Source organism: Stigmatopora argus, chromosome 3 (genome assembly GCF_051989625.1).
Source record: "Stigmatopora argus isolate UIUO_Sarg chromosome 3, RoL_Sarg_1.0, whole genome shotgun sequence".
Classification (NCBI taxonomy): domain Eukaryota; kingdom Metazoa; phylum Chordata; class Actinopteri; order Syngnathiformes; family Syngnathidae; genus Stigmatopora; species Stigmatopora argus.
Window position 1 is genome coordinate 5,362,889 of NC_135389.1, and position 18,187 is coordinate 5,381,075.

The 18,187-nt window shown below is 40.5% G+C and overlaps 1 protein-coding gene across 2 annotated transcripts in view; it reads right to left on the reverse strand.

The window, feature by feature from the left end:
- Positions 1-208: 208 nt before the first annotated feature.
- tango6 (transport and golgi organization 6 homolog (Drosophila)) overlaps positions 209-18,187 on the reverse strand; it is a 36,723-nt gene continuing 18,744 nt past the window's right edge. Inside the window, exons 11-19 of one of the 2 annotated variants that reach the window (XR_013299635.1) lie at positions 17,415-17,624; positions 16,196-16,336; positions 15,279-15,767; positions 14,735-14,792; positions 14,447-14,605; positions 13,822-13,973; positions 9,633-9,746; positions 1,317-2,488; positions 209-1,194 (exon numbers count right to left, since the gene is read on the reverse strand). Coding sequence is in view for 1 of the 2 variants with exons in the window: in XM_077596587.1 (XP_077452713.1) it covers positions 2,312-2,488; positions 9,633-9,746; positions 13,822-13,973; positions 14,447-14,605; positions 14,735-14,792; positions 15,279-15,767; positions 16,196-16,336; positions 17,415-17,624 (1,500 nt within the window). In the remaining variant the exon portion in view is untranslated. Of the gene's footprint in view, positions 2,489-9,632; positions 9,747-13,821; positions 13,974-14,446; positions 14,606-14,734; positions 14,793-15,278; positions 15,768-16,195; positions 16,337-17,414; positions 17,625-18,187 lie in introns of both variants that reach the window. The other variant, XM_077596587.1, reaches the window with a different exon arrangement.

Below are 18,187 nucleotides of genomic sequence, written 5' to 3' on the forward strand. Positions count from 1 at the left end.
TATTGCGTTTCGTTGTTCATCCATATATAATATATATGCGTCTAAAAAAACGGTGTGTGCTTTGTGTGTCTAAAATACAGAAATAGCACACGTTACTGACACTGTGGCGTAAAATACGATGCGCCGAATAGTCGTGAAAATACGGTAAATGAATTTGACGTCTATCGTCATCAATGGCATACAATGAGTTAAGTACAGTAGTCTAGTATGAAAAAAAATCTACTGAATTTATTCGAGTATAACGCACACCCGTGTATAACGGGCACCCATAATATGTGACTAAAAATTGGTATATTTTTTTTTCTCTCCACTTTTTCTCAGCACACACCAAGGATTGCACCGGTACTCGTAACTGGCATATGCTGAACACATGTCGCCATGACAAAACATTGATTCACAAAATATGGTACGGAAACCTAGTAAAGCAAACTACCAGTATGAACACAATTCTCAGATGGAATTTACAATTTTTAAATCCTTAAAGTCTAATTCATCATCATAATAAAAATTTTCAAAGTCTGATTCATCATCAGATTCACCAAACAATTGATTCCATTCTTTTTTAGTTATTTTTTTTAAGTGTGAGCACTGGCAAATGTCGCCGGGGTGAGCAGCGAAGCCTATCCGAGGTAAGCGAATAGTACATTGCCATATACAGGTGAAGGTTATATCTTAGGGGTACAATTTTGAATAGCTGTTCACTGTAATGACCCTTTACATCACAGGTGTCAAACTGATTCCAGAAAGGGGCAAGATGGTGCAGGTTTTCCCGTGACCGGACGTTTGGTCGCCGGACGTTTGGTCACCCGGACGTTTGGTCGCCCGGACGTTTGGTCACCGGACGTTTGGTCGCCCGGGTGAATATAATTTTGAGAGCTGGTTTCAACAGTAGATATTTAGATATTAAACTCTCTCTCATGAATATAATTTTGAGAGCTGGTTTCAACAGTAAACTCTTTGTCATGTTGTCAAACGCCCGGCGACCAAATGTCCGGGCGACCAAACGTCCTGCGACCAAATGTCCGGCGACCAAATGTCCGAGTACCGGTTTTCCTCCCTACTGAAACAGCGCAGACAGTTAGGCCAATGGGGAGGTCTGCTGGAAGAAGCAGTACCTGACTGCAATCATCTGATTATAGTTGTAAGAAAACAGATTGGTCAAAAGGTGTCGTCTTGGTGGGTTGGAACAAAAACCTGCACCCACTCGGCCTTTTCTGGAATGAGTTTGACACCTATGCTTTACATCAGAGGTCTCCAAACCGGCCCTCAAGGCCCGCTGTGGGTGCAGGTTTTTGTTCCAACCGATCGACACAAACAGTTTAACCAATGAGTTTTATGCTGAAAAAAGAAGCAACTGACTGCAATCCACTGATTGCACTTCTAGGATACCAGATTGGTGGAAAGGTTTCCTCTTACAGGTTGGAACGAAAACCCGCAGCCACTGCGGCCCTTTCTGGAATAGTTTGGGGACCACTGCTTTACATCATGGTTAGCTGATCAATTCTTACTTACTCCTATGTGAAATTCAGGTAGTCAGTTCAAGAAATAATTGAACACCCTGCTATATTGCAAGCTCTCCCACTTAGCAATCATTGAGGGCTCTGAAATTTGGTCTTGTCCATGTTATAAGTTTGAGTGTTACCAAATGTATGGGGTGGACAGGAGTCTTTATGCAGCAAACGACCTCAAACAGGTGCATCTGATTTGGGATAATACATGGAGTGTAGGTGGACTTTTAAAGGTGGACAAACAGGAATACTTATTTGCAGCTGTGTCACACAAATAAATCGTTAAAAAAACTGTGGATTTTACTTTTTGGATTATCTCTGTGGACATGCACCTATGGTGAAAATTTCAGAGCTTCTAAGTAGGAGAACTTGCAATATAGCAGGGTGTTAAAATGCTTAATTAACTAACTGTATTAGAAATATCCAACCTAACAGTTTTCATGGTAAAGAGGGATCATTCCCACATTATGCTACTTTTTTAGTCTTTACAAACTCTAAAATCCATAATGAATATTCAGATGTCACATAAACATTCACATTAACCTTGCTAGGCATGATTAGTAACACAATGTACAGTTCATACTATAATGAAATATGCTAACATTGTCTAATTGCTAATATGTAATAAGCAGTACATTGTGTTACTAATCATGATTAGCAAGGTTAATGTGAATGTTTATTATTTCAAATGTATTTATTTTACACACAAAAAAAATACAAATGCTGTTATGCTCAGTTATTCTGTACAACACCTGAATTCCAAAAGTGCTGGAGAAGAAAAAAATTACGTACAACTCTAAGTATTAGGGTAGAACAACTATCTTCTTCTCTAACTTTTGCTTGGGGAAGAGTAGGCTTCGCATAACATCATCAAGCTCCTCCAGGGCCAGCTGGGCATGAAGTACAGCGACCTCATCAGAGTCGGATCGAACCACCCACTTGAGAGCTCTGTACAAGTCCAAGAGAACATCACGGAGAACCTGAGAGGAACCACAGAGGAATGATGTTGAAGTGCCACTGCAATTTGTTTTTTTCTACACAAAGGGACATAGTAATCCTAATTGACCCTTGAAATTTCACAAGACCATCACCACCTGGCTTAACCTTTGTGATGTGTTGGGAGTCTGTTCCCACGTCACTGGGTATCATTAAACAGTGTACAGCTGGTGCACAGGCGCAGATGTTCAATAATGACAAAGCCTGTTTTAAGATCAAACCAAAAGCCGCACTTGAACCACTCATCACATTTCTAATTTGGATGAGGGTTGGGTTTTATGAGAATTACCTTTCAGTCGTTTCATTGTAAACAAATGAGTGGACAGCTGGAATGCTATATTTTGTAATGTCAGGTTATGTGTAATTTGTGTGGTAGTATGTCTCTGTATGTTTTTTATGGCACTACTTTTTTAATGTTTTGAGTGCATCATTCAGTGCATTGGCTTTATGAACAGATATCCAGTTGAGTTTTACAGTAATTCCTCATCTGATTTGTTATTTGCTATCAAATAGTCTCCATAATCACCATGGAATTAAGAACTATACACTGGGCAAAATTTCTTCAATTGTTTGAATTTATGCGCCCGAGTAGGTAATCTATGTACTTCCATGCCTAATAACTGAGCACGTGCGGAGTATTAGATTAATATAGCTAGCTAGCTAGCTGGCTATAAAGGTGCTACGCTCTTGCAGAAGCTGGTAAAGAACTTCTACCCCTGCTAAAATCACCCCTTCCTCCTTAAAATGAGAAAGTTGCATCTTTCCTGTGCTAAAATGAAAGAAGCAATGCATTTGTATGTGGGACAAAAAAGTGCATATAGCTCGCCAACTTTCTATATGTGGCTATGTCAGTAAGATAAGGGTGTAGAGTGCGTTGCCACAGTATGCTGAAAAGGCCTTTCAAATGCTAAATTGCTTACATTTGCAGCTTGAATGCGACAATCAAGAATTGAGGGGCAGCATGCTGAGCGCTAGTAACTACAGTAATCCCTCGAATTTTCCGGATAATGTATACCAGACATGGACGCGATAATCGAAAAACTGCGAAGTAGGATCACCCCTATTATTACTACCGTACTGTATGTTTTCGTACCTATACCAAAATACAAGTACACAAGTACAATTATCAAGAAGAGTATTTATCAAATATTACAGTTATAGACATATGAAGTGTATGTACAGTAATCCCTCGAATATTGCAGTTAATGTAGACCAGACATGGCCGTGATACTGGAAAAATCACGAAGTAGGATCCCCCTATTATAACTACCTTTTTTTTCTCCATTCAGTGCTGAGTCCTACTAGCAAGCAGAAGACAGGGGAGTGGCTTGCGCTTATGAGTTTCAGCGTGTATTTTCACATTTTTATGAACTTAAAAAAACAACATTTTTTTTAATAATAGCAGAAAAAAATCGCAGTGATTTCGCGATAAGTGAAGTCGCAATAATCGAGGGAAGAGTGTATATCTAAATATAATCTACATATTAAAAAATGTAAATACTTTAAGTACTGTCGTACTCACAAAAATAAATCCTTTGCTTGGTTTAAATAAAAAAAACTTGTTATTGGGAGCTTAAATCCAAGTCCTCTGTCATATTCAGGGGGCATTGGATCATCGATGAAATCTTCAGGAGCCGCCATAGGGGCAGTAGGAGGACCTTTTGCAAGAGGCTTTTGGCAAAGGCAAGGAAGTTGGTGATGAGGAGTTGTGACCGCAGTTTCTTTTTTTGTACAAATATACTTTTGTACAAGGACATAACACTGTCAAGACAATTGCCATATTCGATGGCTATGACCATAACAATAATCACCAGGACGTGTTGTTGCAAACTGCATGTCATATTGAAATTTTCTTGGGATTTCTTAAAGTACCAAGACCCCGTTCTTCATCTTTATTGCAGTCATTGATTTGGGGGAAATTAAACTTCCACTTCGCTCCTCCACGCGGTCCAGATGTCTTATTCGCCCAGAGAACTCTATTTTTTTATAAGACCAACGCTTTCAAGGCGGCCCAGTGGCGCGAGTGGTTAGCGTGTCGGCCTCACAGCTCTGGGGTCCTGGGTTCAAATCCAGGCCGGTCCACCTGTGTGGACTTTGCATGTTCTCCCCGGGCCTGCGTGGGTTTCCTTCAGGTACTCCGGTTTCCTCCCACATTCTAAAAACATGCATGGTAGGCTGATTGGACACTCTAAATTGCCCCTAGGTCTGGGAATGAGTGTGCATGGTTGTCCATATCCTTGTGCCCTGTGATTGGCTGGCCACCGATTCGGAGTGTCCCCCGCCTCTGGCCCGGAGTCAGCTGAGATAGGCTCCAGCACCCCCCTAATGAGGATAAAGCAGTTCCGAAAATGAGATGAGCTACGCCGTCAGCCTGCTACCGGACTAACTTAAACGAAAACTCAACTTCGCTTTGCTCCTTCGCGGCTTCTGGCCGTCTTAGTCGCCCAGCGATCTCTATTTTTGGATAAAAGTGGCGCCCGCTGCCCGCCATTCTCTTCTTCGGTGCCGAGTTGAGTGACATTTCCCTGTCTTTCGCTTGCATGTTTTAGCGCAAATTTTCACAAGTTAATGAAGATTTTTGATTTGGATACTTATAAAAAACGCGATGTTCTGAAGCTGGGAAGTGGTGAAGGATGACAGTATGTACAGTTGTGGTCAAAAGTTTACATACACTTGTGAATGGCTTGTCATGGCTCTCTTGAGTTTCCAGTTATTTCTACAACTCTGATTTTCTCTGATAGAGTGATTGGAACAGATACTTCTTTGTCACAAACAACATTTATGAAGTTTGGTTCTTTTATGACTTTATTAAGGGTTAACAGAAAAAGTGATCAAATCTTCTTGATCAAAAATATACATACAGCAACACGAATTAGCAATTTTGGTGACTTAGAAAGTTGTGTCAGTGAAATGGGCTTCATGGCCTCTTAACTTCTTGTGAGTGATTATGAGTGACTACAGCTGGTGACTTCTCTTAGGCCATTTAAATAGGGCTCATTGGATGCAAACACCCACAAACGCTACAATGGGAAAGTCAAAGGAGCTCAGCATGGATCTGAAAAAGCGAATCCTTGACTTGAACAAGTCAGGAAAGTCACTTGGAGCCATTTCAAAGCAGCTGCAGGTCCCGAGAGCAACAGTGCAAACAATTGTTTGTAAGTTTAAGTGGATGGCACTGTTTTGTCACTGCCACGATCAGGAAGAAAACGCAAGCTATCACCTGCTGCTGAGAGAAAATTGGTCAGGAGGGTGAAGATTCAACCGAGAATCACCAAAAAGCAGATCTGCCAAGAATTAGAAACTGCTGGAACACAGGTGTCAGTGTCCACAGTCAAGCGAGTTTTGCATCTCCATAGACTGAGAGGCTGCCGTGCAAGAAGGAAGCCCTTGCTCCAAAAGCGGCACCTTAAGGCTCGACTGAAATTTGCTGCTGACCATATGGACAAAGATAAGACCTTCTGGAGGAAAGTTCTGTGGTCAGACAAAACAAAAATCGAGCTGTTTGGCCACAATGCCCAGCAATATGTTTGGAGGAGAAAAGGTGAGGCCTTTAACCCCAAGTACACCTTGCCTACCATCAAGCACGGTGGTGGTAGTATTATGCTGTGGGGCTATTTTGCTGCCAATGGAACTGGTGCTTTACAGAAAGTAAATGGGATAATGAAGAAGGAGGATTATTTCAAAATTCTTCAAGATAACCTAAAGTAATCAGCCCAAAGATTGGGTCTTGGGTGCAGTTGGGTGTTCCAACAGGACAATGACCCCAAACACACATCAAAAGTGGTAATGGAATGGCTAAATCAGGCTAGAATTAAGGTTTTTGAATGGCCTTCCCAAAGTCCTGACTTAAACCCCATTGAGAACTTGTGGACAATGCTGAAGAAACAAGTCCATGTCAGAAAGCCATCAAATTTAACTGAACTGCACCAATTCTGTCAAGAGGAGTGGTCAAAGATTCAACCAGAAGCTTGCCAGAAGCTTGTGGATGGCTACCAAAAGCGCCTAATTGAAGTGAAAATGGCCAAGGGACATGTTACCAAATATTAGCGCTGCTGTATGTATATTTTTTACCGTGACCGGACATTTCGTCGCCGGACGCTTCGTCGAACGGACGCTTCGTCGCCGGACAGTTCGTTGACCGGACACTCCGTCGACGGACAATTCATCTCCGGACACTTCGTCGCCAGACAATTCGCCTAACCTTAACCACTAACCTTAACCACTATTAAAGAAGACAAAGGAAATTCACATATTCTTTATTAAAGAAAATAAAACAGCAAAAACTCGCTCGACAACACAAACACATTAACATTTGGGCGTGTGCAAGTGCTAAATGTGCTCGTCTCTAAACACACTACGCACGAAACGGTTCCTCGGGGGGTACTGAGTGACTCCACTAAATTACTATTAACTGTTTGGTTTTTGATCGCGAATTGATGTGGCTACGATTCTGACTGGATGCTGATATTTGTTATGAAGTATGCCAAAAATACTGCATCTCTGACTTTGATAGAGAGCCATGACATTATGTTCTTCACAAGTGTATGTAAACCTTTGACCACAACTGTATATAGCTAGCTACATCAATCAATTACATTCAAATTTACAAAACATTTTTTTGCATTGCTGACAATTTAACAACAACATGACTAGTGTGGTAGATGTTGATAGACCAGTATTAGCAGGAGCTATTTTGCAATTAGAGAAGCAATCAACCAACTAACAGTAAGAGCAGATTGAACGGTGACTGAGAAGGCAGTGGAAGTATTGTTAAAGGATAATGAAGGTCAAAGAGATAGAGTAAATAAATATGTGAATGAAAAGTAGGAGAGAGACAAGTTAGATTAAAACAGTTGATGAAAAAACAAGATAATTACAGTGAGAAGTGAAGGTAATCATAGGGAAATACAGGTCAGGTATTCAAATAAATACTACAGCTCTGAATATATGAAAGCTATCCAACAGAATCTGATTAATTTGACTAAGCGTAGTGCAATTGCAGAAAGGAAAGACACAGAATCCACCTGCCAATGGGGACCCCCAAACAGCTCAACACATTTTTGCTACAGTGGTAACAGTATCCTTCCCAAAATGTTTGACAAACAAAGGTTTTAAAGTCTCTAAAAGCAACAGTCTAATGTATCAAGAAAAAAAGCTATTTTTCTAGGGGAACTAAGTGTTGCATTTGCGAATTTCCATCATATCAGAAAACAAGAACATACTGAGCCATCCCAAACCTGCTACTGGTAAAGAAATGATGTCTGGTTCGACTAATTTGAAGGCCAAGCTTCACTTGATGATAGACGCGGAACAACTTTGGGTATAGATAAACTGTTTTGTGAATTTCAAACAAAGATTAGCTTTGGCCTCGAAACAGGCAACATCTCTCTACACAAAGTTTTTATCATCCAGATGCATTCCTGAAAATACTAACACAGGGGAACATTACAGCTTCATCAATAGATTATAATATGTAACTTATTTGCCAATCTCTGTTACATTGCATGTAACCTATTTTTAATTTTTATGTGAGTCATATTTTAGAAGTTCTACTAAATGCATCATCTGCCTCAAAGATTTGGGCTTCGTGGTAACAATATTAATTGTAACACCTTTTAAATTATTGTAACATTTTGAGTGATTTTCTATTGTAAATTAAGGACTTTGATTTCGGATGAACATTTGGAGGGTTACTGAAAGCTCAAAGCTTGTCAAAACATTGTTAGCCACTCTTATCGCCACGGTCCCACATTCCCAAAACATTGTCACGTTCCCATTGCAAAAAGTCTATTTACAGGCATACCCAGACAGAACCTAATCTTGCAGAAAATGCCAAAAACATTACAGCAGAAATGCAAGTCGGCTTTACTTGGGTCTTTCTTTATATTCTTTAGTCACCACAATGATCATCACTTTTAAGATACTACTTTAGGATCATAGCAAGTTTGACCTAGAGTGTGAGGTTTGGGAACAGGTTTTCTACAATACCCCCTGGTTACTCATGCCCATTTGGTACAATAAATTAAGTTTTGTGTTTGAAGTTGCGTGATGTGTCAAAGATATGGAGAGAAATGTGAGGACACGGATATTCATGCCATTACAACAGAGATGGTGCACTCTACAGGAAGTCCTGAGCACACTGACACAAATTGCACACCGAGCCAATTGAGTTAAGAGATGACATGTTTATTTTTTTTTTTTTAAGTTTTAGTGTAATACAGTAATGCCTTGTTATACGAGCTTAATGCGTTCCAAATTCAAGAAAAAAAACATCTTGCATAAAACGTCACTTGTGCCTGTCACTGCTCTTACCTAGGGCGCTGCCGTCTTGCCTAGTTAAACGTGCTCTGACTGGCCAGACGCAAGTAGCCTTGATTGATGTGTTTGTAGAGTTTACCATGTCAGCACATCCCAATAGTTGTTAAGGCTGATCAAAGGTCTTGCGGTCGATCGTTAAAATATCAGCCTTGATACCCACATAATGTGTATCTCATGCTATTATTGAACCCAGAGACTTGGTGAACACTATACCGCTACGGACACAGTTTTTGGTTGTGCTTACGTTACTTCCTTTTTGAAAGGAAATGATTGTACTTTGGTGATTATGAAATAAAACAAAATTCCGCTCTGATTTTTTTCTTTTTATTTCTTGTTCGAAAGTGACAACTATTGTAGTAATATGAACCAACAAAAAAATCGAGATATTTCAACATTACAAAAAAATTGGCCGCCACAACATCTTAAACTTCTGGTAGGAAAATTTGAATTTCTGTCATTAAAAAGCACCAGGTTCTCAACAAGATAGACTTATTTCTTTTTTCAAATTGAATAATTTAATATTTTGCATTTACATATTTTGCATATTAACTTCCTTATGATAGTGACCTTAATAATGTGCTTTTGATTCATCTCAGAAATACCATGTACAATGTTTTTTCTTAAGATTTTCCCTTCAAAGTAACATTTGTACTCCCTATTAAAACCATGAATATGCAGGTGAAAATTGTGAATTAGGCAACAGCCTGTACGCGAGAAATTGTAAAATTCAACAATTTTAAGGGTGCGACTTATACGCTGGGCGGCTTATATGCGAGTAATGACGGTACATGGCTGTGTGTATTTTTGTACCTGAGTCGTTTTGTCACTAAGGCCTCGGATCGTCAAGGTAATAACATGGACAGCAGCTCTCCTCACCTCTGCTTCCTTCTCTGTCTTAATCACAGAAGTGAGACAGGAGCACAGCTGCACAACAGAAAAATGAGACTTTACTGCACTGAATTTTACCAAATATCCTTCTACAACATCAAATCAAAAGCCTTTATTGTCATCATACACAGCTGCATATAACCACCATCAAGTAGTCTAGGTGCTTCTCCACAAAGTGTGTTTTCCCAGTAAAAAAAATAGTAATATAGAAGTATAAAAAGTCATCCTGGCTAGGTACCGTATTTTCACGACTATTCGGCGCATCGTATTTTAAGCCGCAGTGTCAGTAACAAGTGCTATTTCTGTACGCACCGTTTCATTAGATGCATATATTTTATATGGATGAACATCGAAACGCAATAGCGCTGCCTACCGGAAGCAGCCTATTTCCGGGTTCCGGTGCGCAGTGACTGCTGGGAAATATAGTTCTTGCACGCTACACCCACACGCTAAAAACACGTTTTAAAAAGGCAACGGAAGCAAAACTGAGCTTGGTTGAACTTTATTTAGACATTTTACAACTCATTCACGTCATCATCACCCACAAATCCTTCAAAGTCCTCATTTTCTGTGTCCGAATTAAACAATTGCCCAAACGAGCCTTCCAAAAAGCCGGGTCCCCTCTCTTCGTTCTCAGAGTCACCGTCATTTCCATGTGGCTCCTTAGAAATGATGCCGGCTTTGGCAAAAGCTTGAACAACCGTTCACGTTCGCCCAGGCGGCCACAATCCATTCACAAATCGTAGCGTAAGAAGCCCGGCGCTGCCTGCCACTTTTCGTGAAGCCAGGCATGGCATATATATATATATATATACATATATATATATATATATATATATATATATATATATATATATATATATATATATATATATATATATATATACATATATACATATATACATATATACATATATACATATATATATATATATATATATATATATATATATATATATATATATATATATATATATATATACATATACATACATATATATATATATATACATATATACATATATATATACATATATACATATATACATATATATATACATATATACATATATATATATACATATACATATATATATACACATATACACATATATATATACACATATACATATATATATATATATATATATATATATATACATATACATACATATATATATATATATATATATATAATTTATGGATGATTATCGAACCGTAATAGCGCTGTCTACGAAAGCAGCACCAGACGCTATTTCCGGTGCGCAGTGACTGCTGGGATAAATAGTCCTTTTGTCAATACACCTAGGTTGACGGCTGTGATAACTTTGCAGTTCGGTTGTACTTTATTTAGCCATTTTACAATGTACTCACGTCATCATCACCCACAAAACCATCAAAGTCCTCATTTTCTGTGTCTGAATTGAACAATTGTCCATCGAAAACGCTGAGTTTAATACGTTCGTCCAGGCGGCCACAATTCATTCGCAAATGGTAGCTAGCTAGTAGCTAGCGTAACTATTCAAAGGCTGTCTTCCATGGTTCGCAACTGTTTTGATGCCCATCGCCAAGCCACAATCCGTTCACAAATAGTAGTTAGCTAGTAGCTAGCGTAACTAGTATTCCAAGGCTGTCTTCCATGCTTCGCAACTGTGTTGATGCCGATCGCCAGACCACAATCCATTCACAAATAGTAGCTAGCTAGTAGCTAGCGTAACTAGTATTCCAAGGCTGTCTTCCATGCTTCGCAACTGTGTTGATGCCGATCGCCAGACCACAATCCATTCACAAATAGTAGCTAGCTAGTGTTGATGCCGATCGGCAGCCCACAATCCATTGGGTCTATTGACATTGGGTGTATATCCCAGCAGTCACTGCGCAGTACTTTATCTACGGGAAATAGTAGAGTCGGGGGCTGCTTGCCATAGTTGTCCTATCGACGGATTTATTTTATTTTATCGTGATAACAATTTTAGTATTGGTCCATATATAAAGCGCACTGGATTATAAAGCGCCCTGTCTATTTTGGAGAAAATTTCAGACTTTTATGTGCGCCTTATAGTCGTGAAAATATGGTAAATTCTAAAATATTGCACAATCTAAGATATTGCACATTGTTATTGCACACCCCGAAGTTATTGCACAGAAGGGATTGTGTGTCGTACTAACGCAAGTTCAGAGTCCTGATGGCTATGGGAAAAAACTGTCCTTAAGTCTATATGTCCGTGCTTTGTGAGACCTGCAGCGTCTGCCAGAGGGCAGCAGCTGGAACAGGTTGTGACCAGGGTGGTATTGGTCCCTGACAATGTTCTCGGCTCTGTTGAGGTAGCGAGGGCTGGCAATGTCATCCAGTGAGGGCAGAGAGCAGCCAATGATCTTCTGGGCAGTGTTGATCACTTTCTGCATGGCCTTTCTGTCTGCTGCAGTGCTTCCAGCGTACCACACTGTAATGCAGTATGCCAGGATGCTCTCCACAGTGGCTCTATAGAAGGTTACCAGAATCTTAGTGTCCAAGTTGTTCCTCCTGAGTACCCTCAGGAAATGGAGTCGTTTCTGGGCCTTCTTCACCACTGCCGTGGTGTTGGTAGACCAGGAGAGCTTGTCTGTGACGTGGACCCCCAGGAATTTGAAGGATTGGAACCTGTCTACACATACTCCATCTATGAGTAGTGGGGCCAGATCTGTGCTGTTTGCGAAAGTCCAGAATTATTTCTTTAGTTTTTGTGGTGTTTAGTGTGATATTGTTCACCAAACACCACGAAGACAGTTTGTTGACCTCATCTCTGTAAGCAGACTCATCCCCCTGAGATGAGTCCGACCACAGTGGTGTCATCGGCAAATTTGATGATGGAGTTAGACTGGTGTACAGTCGTATGTGTACAGAAGAGGACTCAGTACACAGCCTTGAGGGGAGCCAGTGCTCAGTGTAATGGAGGAAGAGAGGTGGGGACCAAGTCTAACAGTTTGTGGACGGTTGGTTAAGAAGTTCTTAATCCAGTAGCAGATGGAAGAGGATAGTCCAAGGTGGGAGAGTTTGTCAGCCAGAATGTCCGGTATTATAGTGTTGAATGCTGAGCTATAGTCAATGAAAAGCATCCTCACGTAGTTCCCATGGTGCTCCAGGTGGCTCAGTGCTGTGTGTAGAGCTACGGCGATGCCGTCCTCAGTGGACCTATTTGCTCTATAGGCAAACTGGTGAGGGTCAACTGAGGGAGGGATTGTATCCCTGATATTGCGGGCGACCAACTTTTCAAAGCACTTCATGATCAGAGGCGTGAGTGCAACAGGCCTATAGTCATTCAGGCTGTCAATGGTTGGCTTTTTAGGGACAGGGATAATGGTGGCAGATTTCAAGCAGGATGGGATGATGGATTGTTGCAGGGAACAATTGAAGATCTTTGTGAAAACACCAGTCAGCTGGTCAGCACAGGCTTTGAGCACCTTCCCAGGTACTCTGTCAGGGCCAGCAGCCTTCCTGGTGTTCACAGTCCGCAGTACCTGTCTCACTTCATGTTCCTGAAGCTCCAGTGTACTGCTGCAGGGTGGTGGACCTGAAGGCGGAGTTACGGCATTTGATGAGTGCCTGTGTCTCACTGGTCATCCAGGCTTTTTGGTTAGGAAAAACCTATATCCGTTTATTAACAGTTACGTTATCCGTGCAGTTTTTGATGTAGGATGTCTGTGTAGTCCTGGAGGTTGTGGTGTTCAAAAAGTTCCCAAATGGTGCGGGAAAAACAGTCCTGCAGCTGAGAAAGGGCGTCCTCGGGCCATGTTTTTATTATCTTTATTTGTGGCCTTGTTAGCCTCCGGAGTGGGGTGTATGAGGGGGTGAGGGACAGGCAGACATGGTCGGATCCAGCAAGGTGAGGGAGGGGTGTGGCTCTATAAGCATGTTTGATATTAGAATAAACATGGTCTAGAGTTTTATCTCCTCTGGTGTGACACTTCACGTACTGGATAAACTTAGGCAGAACAGTCTTTAAACACGCTCAGTGCTACATAGACACAGAAAATGTTTGTATCATATCATAGGCATTTTTAATAGCAAAAATGTTAAATGGTCTCCCTTTGTCTCAAGATAGGTCGCAACAGTCCCTTTCTTTCCACTCACCTCTTGAGTCAGTGGACCCAAAGCATAGTCCAGTCTCTGGCACAGCTCTCCCAGATTAGACAGACTGCTGGCACGGACACTTTGGTCTGGGTCTCTGGTCCCTCTCAGGAACACAGACACCAAGGGACGACCGAGGTGGGGTGTCAGCTCCCCTGCAGGAGGAAAATGTAATACTGCCACAAACAGCAATACATATTGCTAGCAAAGGTATGATGGATGAGCTTCTAAGAAAATCGGTAGGACAAATGAACTTTTTAATGCATAATCATTCAAATGTAGGGTAGTAGAATGATAAAACAATAATAGATTAATAACCAATGAAATTTTGGAGGTTTAAAAAAAATGGAAATATGAGATGCTGTAGCTTTACCATCTGCAAAGAAAACCAAAGAGGACTTTTCCCCACCATTATGGACATCCTTAAACCTGTATTTTATAAGAAATCTATACATATATTTGTAATGTATTTATCTATACAACCATTAAACACCAGAGTTTTCACAGGATCACCATTGACAAGACAACATTCCTTGATCGATATCAGCCAATGGAAAAAAAAAACTTATACACGCACACACCGACATACACACTACGAAAATATGGGTAATAATGTTATTAAGCTCACCCATGGCTCTACTTGCCCTCATTAGGACTTCTCCCATTTTAAGGCGAAATTCCAAGGAGTGGTCCTTTTTTGATGTAGAGAGTGAAGGGCCATGCTGAAAGTTTTTTAGGAGCGTCTCCAGGATTCTTGTAGGATAGGCATCAGCCAATGAAGCAAGTCCTACATTAGTATACGTTATGAGTCCTCATGTCAGGAATTTCTGATATTTAGCATTACTTATTATAATGTTGCATGTTGTACAGTACAAACAAATATTTCATTTACACCTAGGCATTTAAAGTATATTACCTTGAATAGCTGACAGATAGACAAAAGAGTCCTCATGTTCAAGGTTCTCCAGGAAAAGCTAGGGAAAAAGGTGATATTAAATGATATACCCTCGAGAATGTACACAATTGTATGTTATCTTACTGCAAACCAGACATCAAAGATCAAAACTGTAATAAATGTATTAAATCAACAAGACTATCAAATAGAATAATTCAAAATGCACCCCAGGTACAAGGGGAACCTTAGGTTATGATACGGAAAATCATAAAACGATACAAGAAAAATCAATAATTGAAGGTTCTAACGCTAGGCTAGATGATGAATGGCTGTCCAGTTTGACAGCGTTGATCGATTAAAGAGAATAATAAACCAGTTGTTTTTTTAGGCTTCAGCCAACTAACAAGTCCCAAGGGGATAACCATGGTTGTCCCTGGAGGAGCAAGCGCCATTCATTATAAACTTCTAATGACAGAAGATCCTCCCAAAGCCTTCACTACCCAACAGTTTCCCTAAAACAGGACTGTTACTGACCTATTGAAATGAAAAATTAACAACTACTTACAATTAGGACTTTCTCTTGAGCTTGAACAGTTTCTTGGTCTCTGGATTGCAGCATTTGGGTCAAGGTCCGCAGGGCAATTGCTCTGGTTGGCACATCAATGTCACAAGCCTCGTTCAGACAATCAGAAAAGGACTTGGGGGGACGTACATTTTCACCTCCCTTAGAGCCCCAAGAGTAAGTTGGTGATTTGATGTGGGATTGTTGAAATTTGTTGCTTATGGATGATGGAGGACAAGTATTCCATTCCTTTATTGCAGTCTTGTGTCTTTTTTCTGAAGTGTGACTGTGGCTCTTGGGTGATATCTTATTGTCTCTCAGGCCTGCCGAAGCACTGGTAGCAATGTCTTCTGGTCGGTAGCCACCACGGGTAGCAATGACCGCTCTTAAATTAGAGGCCAGCTCTTGGATGAACACATCTGGGTGTTTCTGAGAGAGTGTCTCTAGTGGCCGAAGTAGCCTTGATAAAGTGGAGTAAACGTTGGCAGTGAGCTGTGAAATTATAGAAAATTTAAGGAAGTTAAGGTCACTTATTGCATAGTGTAAAAGATTTGCCTTATTAAGGTGTATGCACATCATTACGTTTGCTTAACCACGAGTATTTGTAGTAGAGAAAGAATCAATGTCACATCAATGTTACTAATTCTCAATACAAATGATGTACTATGTAAGACCCAAATAATACAATAGAAATATCCTCATTATGCTAATAGTCAATAATATATTTAAGGGTGAGCTTCATATCCACTGTGGTAGCAAACAAAGTCAAAATAAAATAACCAAAATCACCAATGCCTAATTAATACTTTTACCATAAACCTTCAACTTAATGACAATACAGAATTTTAAAGGCTCAAGTATTACCTTTGAATGACTGCAGCGCATATGTAATATGATAGATTGCTCTCAGAAACGAGTACCTGAGGTCCAGAGAGGAGAGTTGCGACCAGGCCCATGCCCATACTCAGTGTTTGGCTTTCAATTGGGTTTCCAATAACGCTATTAGTCAGATCCAATGCAATGCATGCCCTCTGAAGCAATGTGTCAATAAATTCGACCACCTGGAGAGGAAATATTGCAATCAATACTTTACAAGGGCTAAGAAAACCAAATAATGATGGAAAAATCTATCTAAAAGCATGAAAATAAATAAATAACCAGAGGTCAGGGGGCTAGAAAAGTTAATAAAATTGTCATATCAATATATGAGCGCATTACTTAATATTCCAGCCAATGTCTGCCAGTCCTACTTTTCTTGCCAAGTATATGTATATATTTATTTTACTTAACAAATACAGTATCTACACCAGGGGTGGCCAACTCCGGTCCTCAAGAGACGCTATCCAGTCTGTTTTCCATATCTCCCTCCACCAACACAACTGAATCAAATAATCGGGATCGGTATCAAGCTTCTGGACAGCTTGTCGATGAGTTGATCATTTGATTCAAGTGTGGTAGAGGAGGGAGATATGGAAAACAGACTATATAGAATCCGAGATTCGACTTCCCGGCGGACCCTCCTCTCCAGTACCGCGGAATACCTTCATGGGGAGGGTGATTCTCCTATAATTGGAACACACCCTCCTGTTCCACTTTTTAAAAATGGGAATGACCACCCTGGTCTGCCAATCAAGAGGCACTGTCCCTAATGTTCCCCCTGATGCTGCATAAGCGTGTCAACCAAGACAACCCCACAACATCCAGAGCCTTTAGAAACGCTAGACCAGCGGTTCCCAACCACCGATCCGCCAGCCACCTGGTGCCGGTCCATCAGAAAAATAAATATTAACGTTTTCAATTTCGCCCTCCTACATACAATGAGAAATTGCTATTATGCTTGGGACTTGTTTTTCTGCAGAGCCCCACAAGCACCCCCCCACGCCTTTGTCTTACATTGTCGCCCTCCCCACATGCCGATCCGCGAGAAAGGTAGAGCTTTACCGCTCCGCAGTGAGAAAAAGGTTGGGGCCCGCTGCTCAAGACGGACCCTTTTACCAATAGTAATGAGCATCAGTTCCACAAATATTGACACTTTTTCAGTTTATCAACTGAAAGAGTATAGTTTCTGGAGCAATATTGTTCAGAGGTAATGAGAGGTATGCTCAATGTCATCAAGTGAAAAGCAAATTCTTCACAAACCTGTATGTTTCTTCTCAGTAATACATTATGCTGAAGAGACTCCAGCATTATGGCCAACACCTGAAGCAAAGCCAATGTGTGGCTTTGCCTTTCAATATGACCCTGTTGTTGGAGCTCCAGCTCAAGAAGCGTCATGGCAGATATGTCTAAATGCTGCCCAATTTCTTCCTCATCTTCTGCTGCTGCTACCGCTGTCCAACTGGTTAGCTCCTGCACAAATCACACATTTGCACGTGTATAAAAAATAACTAAATAAATACATTTAAAAAAAAATATTGTTGACCCCCAGTATATGAGTGTGTTGTGAAATGAAGGGACACAATACAGCCCGCGTGTTTGGCTCAGTTTTCTGGGTGCCCCGGGATCAATTTCTGCTATGGACAACGAGAACATTAAGCAAAAAGTTCTCATTTTAAAAAACACAGTATACAGTATTACCTTGACATATGAGTGTCCCAACATATGAGAAATTTGAGATACGAGGATTCAGAGCTATTTTTTTGCCTTGAGATATGGGACAAATTTGAGATACGAGCATACCAGATGGTTTCCGATGCGGCCGTCCAGGTGAATTGAATTGAATGCTTTTATTGTCATTATACAACTATAATGAGATTTAACGTGTTCACCACGTTGTGCACAAATAGCAACAACAAACAAACAGACAAATAAATAGTCAATAAATAAGAAATAAATAAATAAGTAGTCCAAGTGAGATCATAATGTCACATTTTAGTATTGAAGATGATTAGATCATAAGGTCTAGGTAGTTA